This window comes from Petaurus breviceps, unplaced genomic scaffold (genome assembly GCF_028583685.1).
Source record: "Petaurus breviceps papuanus isolate PSGF00001 unplaced genomic scaffold, PetGlider_PUasm1.0 188, whole genome shotgun sequence".
In the NCBI taxonomy this organism is placed as follows: domain Eukaryota; kingdom Metazoa; phylum Chordata; class Mammalia; order Diprotodontia; family Petauridae; genus Petaurus; species Petaurus breviceps.
The window spans coordinates 4,399,690-4,405,946 of NW_027185804.1; the positions used below are offsets into that span (position 1 = coordinate 4,399,690).

A 6,257-nucleotide genomic window follows, 5' to 3' on the forward strand; every position below is an offset into this window, starting at 1 on the left:
CCTGTCTGTCTCCCTCTCCTCAGGACCCCCTATTTTCTGAGACACAACAATATTGGAGAATATTACATAAACTTACTTGATAGGGCAGCATCAGGGTTTGAGGGGATTGACTTCAATTTTGACATTCTTTTTTTTTTTTAAATTTTGAGTTCCAAATTCTCTTCCTCCATCTGTCCCCTCCCCCCTCCCTGAGATGGTAAGCAATTTGATATAGGTTATATATGTGCAATCATGTAAAACATTTCTACATTAGTCATTGTGACAGAAAACACTGACCAAAGGAAAAAACATGAAAAAAATAAAGTGGAAAATAGTTATGTTTTGATCTGCATTTAGACTCCATCAGTTCTTCCTCTGGAAAATGAATAGCATTTTTCATCATGAATCTTTTGTCTTGGATCACTGCATTGCTGAGAATAGCAAAGTCATTCACAGTTGATCATTATACAACTGTGTACAATGTTCTGGTTCTGCTCACTTCACTTTGCATCCATTCATGTAAGAATTGACTCCAATTTTGAAAGAACTTTTACTGTAGGTAAAATGCTATCGGAGAGCATTCAAAGCATTCAGTCAGAGAAATCTTTCATGAAAGGGTGAATCAATTGATCAATAAACTTCACTGTTGTCTTATTTCAAGAAATTGCCAAAGCTACCCCAGCAACTACCACCCTAATAGGTCAGCAACCATCAACATCAAGGAAAGACCCTCCAGCAGCAAAAAGATCACGACTTGCTAAAGGTTCAGATGGTGGTTAGCAATTTTAGTAATAAAGTATTTTTAATTGTTATGTGCATTTTTAGACATAATACTATTGCACAATTAATATACTACAGCACAGTGCAAACATGACCTCTACATGCACTGGGAAACCAAAATATTCATGTGACTCTCTTTATTGCAATATTTGCTTTATTGCTGTGGTCTAGAACCAAATGCTCAATATCTCCAAGGTATGCCTATATATTAAATACACAGTATCTGTGGATCTTTTCCTGCTCTGATAGTGGTGAAAGAATAGGATACTAGGTACTAAAAGGTTATAAGAAGCACCATTGAAAGGGGAAAATATGAAAAATAGAGAAGAGTTGCCTTAGTTCACAACTTTTCTTCAGCCAGAACCTGTTTTTTTTCTTTTATGTGAAGAAAAATGTCATGCTATGTAAGAACAAAGTTAAGTAAGATCAATCACAGAAGGCTTCCTGGGAGAGATGAGTTTTGACTCAGGTTTTGAAGGTGAAGAGCCAATGAAAAAGAAAAGAGAGAGTATTCCATACATAATGAATTCACTTTTGAAAGCAAGGAGGCAAAAATACAAATTGTGTATAGAGGGTGACACAAGAAATAACTTGGTGCAAAGGAAGGAGTCATGTAATGACACCGGTGAGATGGTCAGGGTGGGTCAGAGAAAAGGAACAAATGAGTGATAGCGGACTTGGGATACTAAATTTGGTATAAAATGATATAGGGAGCCACTAGCTCTTGAATGATTGGTTCTTGATAGGAAAGGGACAAATTGAAAATGATGCCTCTAGGTAATATATTGTTGAATGCTGAACTGTACTAAACATTTAGGAAGAGGGTACTGAGATGAAGACATGCCCCTGACAGTGTATAATCTAAAATAGAGATGCTGACGTGAACACCTAGAACCAGTGAAAGGAGAAGGGGCTTGTATCACCAAGATAAATGATATGTGATGGTTAATGGTTTTGCTACTATAAAGATCTTATTTCTGTGGCTCACTTATGATTAAGTATGAGGTTCATGTTTTTCCCTGATCCCATCACAAAAAGGTAGGCCATGTCAACAATACAAAAATCATCTGGATATTTTAGCAACCACTCAGGTACCATGATATCTACACTTTACATCTGGATCTTTCATTTTAATGAATATTTATTTTTTTTCTTATAAAAGACAAGGATTCCAAAAGATAATAATCAAATTCAGAAAAATCCAGATGCTTTGGCCACAATTCATCAAATTCAAATCTGATACTCTCTGCCTGTCTATACAAGTAAAAAAAAATCTCTATTAGGCTCAACTTATTTGAGAAATCAGAGAGATAAACCACTTGGACAAATTTTGATATAAATGTTTCTGTTCCACTTTTAAGCATAGACTCGTCGTTAATGACACAAAACAAAGTGGACTTCCATATACACAGACCTACCTGTGGGCCAGAAAAAAAAAAGGAAAGAAGTATATATGAAATACAGACTGTAAGGAAAGATTCTTATAAACTATGTTCATCGTATTATTAATCAATATCAAATGCTTGCCTATGAAATTCTAGGGAAGAATTTTAAGGTAAAAAATCTTAATTTTCAAAAAAGTATTGTTTTTGCATCTAGACAAATAAAAAGCATAAAAGCATAGTTTAAGACCAACTTATATGCCACTTCTTCCATGAAATCTCCTTTAATACCCCTCTTGGAAATCATAGACCTGGAATGGGCCTCAGACGCCATCAAGTCCAACAAAGTCTAGCTCTAGCAATAACATGAGAACAGAAGAAAAGTCATAAATGATGGCAAAGAAGAGACAAAATTTTCCTTTTTGACCAGATGACGTAATGGTGTAATAAGTAAAATCCATAAAATTAGCAAAGAAACTAATTGAAACAATTATAGCTTCAACAAGTAGCAGAATACACAATAAATTCACAAACATTATCAGCATCTCTACAAAGTACTAACAAAATTCAAGAATGATAAATCCCATGCAAAATAACTGCAAAATATATAAAATAAATGGTCATTAGCCTACCAAGATACACATAAGATTTATGTAAATACAGTTCTAAAACACTTTTGACAGAAATAAAGGGAGATTTAGAAATCACTAATCTGCTCATAATTAGGTAATCCATTATTACCAGACTTCAAATACAGTATAAAGCAGAAATGATTTTTCTGAAAAAAAAAAAAACAGAAAAGAGGAAGAGACCAGGCAAAAAAAAAGCAACTGGAAACTAACCTCGTGTTTGATAAGACTAAGGACAAAAATTACTGGGGGAAAGAACTCTTTTTTTTTTTACAAGAATTCCTGGGAAGATTGGAAAACAATTTGGTAGAATTTAGTTTTAAGCTGACATCTTACATCATATATCACAAAAAGCTGAAAATGGATAAATGAGGTGATAATAAAATATCAAACCATTAAAAATCAGAAGAGAATGAAATACTTTTTACAACTATGGCGCAAGATAGAATTCTTAATAACAAAAAGGGCGACAAAGGAGATTATGAAAGGTAAAATAAAAAATTTTGACTACATAAAATTTTTAAGATTTTGAATGAATATTATCAAAGACAGAATTGGAATAGCAATAGTAGAGCAAGAAAAATATTTTTAATCAATTAACATTTATTAAATACCTACTATGTATTAAGCACTGTGCTAAGTGCTAGGGATACAAAAAGAGGCAAAAGACGGTTCCTTGCCCTCAAGGAGCTTATACTATAATGGGAGAGACAACATGCAAACAAATATATACTAAACAAGATTTTATATACATTGTATGTGTATACATATACATACATATAACATATATAAATATGAACAAATTCATACAAAGCAGGATAAAGAGGAATTAATTGAGATGAAAAACACTGGAATTAAACGGGTTTGAGAAAGGCTTCCTGTAGAAAGTGGGATTCTGACTGGGAGCTTGGGCCCAGAGTTGCCCATTATACTCTCCTCAGAGAGAGGGTGCCAGCCTAGAATTATGTCTACCTCCTTCCTCAAATATTATTAATCTAGATAATGTCGTTTTCAGGTTCAAACTAACTTTTGATTGCTGCTGCATTAATGGGGGGTAATGAACAAGACCCCAAACTTTATATCCAAGACTGAGCAAGAAAAATATTAAGGTCAAATATTATCAATAAAAGTCTGAAACCCAAAATATATAGGAACTATATAACACTATAAGCCATTCCCCAAAAGATAAGCAGTTTTAAAACAAAAGACATGAACAATTCTTTAAAGGAATTGAAAAGCATATGTAAAAATGTGCTGCAAATTACTGATAGTAAGAAATATGAAAATGAAAAGAACTCTGAGGTTTTACCTAACACCATGATAAAAGATGGAAATAGGCAATGTCAGAGGAGTTCTGGAAAGATACTCATTGATATACTGCTGGTGGAGTTGTGAAGAAGTCCAACTGTTCTAGACTTCACTTTGAAATTATGCAAGAAAAATTACTAACTTGCCCATCCCCTCTGATTCAGCAGTCTCACTACTGCACCGAGAATGTATCCCACGGAAGTCAACGACAAAAACAAAAGCACAACATATACTTTCTGGCGGCAAAGAACTTGAGGCCAAGTGGGTACCCACTGAAGGTAAGATGGCTGAGACAACTACATGAATATAATGAAATATTACTGTATAGTTAGAAATGACAAAAGGAACTCAGAGAGGCATGGAAAAATCTGCATGAACTGATGCAAATGGGAAATAAGCAGGACAAAGAGAACATATACACAATAACTACAATAATGTAAATTAAAAGGCCACTGGGGCAACTAGACAGCACAGTGGATTGAGCACCAGCCCTGGAGTCAGGAGAACCTGAGTTAAAATCTGAACTCAGACTATTACTAGCTGTGTGACTCTAGGCAAGTCACTTAACCCTGATTGCCTCAAAATAGACAGACAGACAGACAGACAGACAGACAGACAGACAGACAGATAGATAGATAGATAGACAGATAAACAGATAAAGTGAAAATAAAAGACTGCCCAAAAGGAAGCTGAACTCTGAGTAACTGGAAAACTAATGATGGTCCCAGAGAACAAATAATGAAACACCTCTTTCTTCTCACCTAGAGGTGGGAGCTGCTAGGATCAGATGTGCTTTTAAAAAGAAAAGTGACCAAGGGCACTGGAGTGAGATGGAAAGACTATTGGATTTAGAGTCAAGGAACCTGGGTTCTAATTTTATCTCTGCTAGTTATCAGAGGTATAATCTTGGAAATAATCAGGCTCCCTAGTCCTCAGGCTCCTTCCTGGCAGAATGAAGGAGCTGGACTCATCATCTCTACCAGAATTCCTACCTTTAGGACCCATGGTCTATGCATCATGGGAATGGAGAACTCTCTTGGAGGAGCTTTGCCCATGAAGAAATCAGACAAGACAGAAGCAAACGTGTCCCTGACACGTCCTTAGCACTGCAGATCATGAGTTTACCTTCACAGTGTTTGCCCTCCCCTTGGTAGCCTGGCTTGCAGGAGCACTTATAGGACTTGGGTGTGTTCTGACAGATGGCATCTTCGTGGCAGTCATCAATTCCTCTGGCACACTCATCCACATCTGCAAAGAAGAGAAGTTCACCAGTCGCTCAGCGGTTTCCTTAAATGAAGCACGCTGCCATCTTTTTTCAGGAGGAGACTAGACAGATTAACCCAGGGGTGGGGAACCTGCAGCCTCAAGGCCACAAGTCTGCCACACTTGAGGACCTAGAGGGCCACATGTAGCCTTCAGGATACAGGTTCCCCACCCCTGGGTAAACCCTCTTTTCTGCTAACTAAATGTCCACCCAATCTGTCACTACCTATATTACTAATCACAAAAGCATATGGGTCATATTGAACTACAAGACATTATTCTTGGAAAAGGCACTACATAGTCATCAAACTAAAGAAACTAAAACTTAACTGTAATTCTACAAATTAGCAACTAAACTTTACTTTAAAAGAAGACAAGATATTCATTTATGAGATTAAGTTGTTCCTGCCACACCCTTACACATGCTTCTGACTGGTATAAATATTTGGTGGAAGTTAACCTTCCTGATTTTTTTTTTTTAATTCAAGTTTGGGAAATAATTGAAGTTGAGTTGGCCAAGCTCATCAAAAGCACTTCACTCCAGCTGCTGAAAACTCAGGCTTAGTCTTTAAAAAGGTCACTTAAGGGCATTCACTGCTCCCCAGACAGCTGGTCCCACTGCAAGTGGAAAGCACCAGTAAGCCCCACTGCAAGTAAAAGCACCAGTGAGGCTCACTGCAAATGAGAGCACCGGTGAGCCCCACTGCAGGTGTGATCCCCACTGCAGGTGAGAGCACCGGTGAGCCCCACTGAAGGTGAGAGCACCCGTGAGCCCCACTGCAGATGAGAGCACCCATGAGCCCCACTGCAGGTGTGATCCCCACTGCAGGTGAGAGCACCCGTGAGCCCCACTGCAGGTGAGAGCACCGGTGAGCCCCACTGCAGGTGAGAGCACCCGTGAGCCCCACTGCAGGTG

At 37.4% G+C, this 6,257-nt stretch overlaps 1 protein-coding gene across 5 annotated transcripts in view; it reads right to left on the reverse strand.

Annotated features, from left to right (window-relative positions):
* SCUBE2 (signal peptide, CUB domain and EGF like domain containing 2) overlaps nucleotides 1–6,257 on the reverse strand; it is an 84,170-nt gene that overhangs the window by 77,005 nt on the left and 908 nt on the right. For all 5 annotated transcript variants that reach the window (XM_069091190.1, XM_069091189.1, XM_069091187.1 and 2 more), the window contains exon 2: nucleotides 5,204–5,326. In XM_069091190.1, the coding sequence (XP_068947291.1) occupies nucleotides 5,204–5,326 (123 nt within the window). The remainder of the gene's footprint in view (nucleotides 1–5,203; nucleotides 5,327–6,257) is intronic.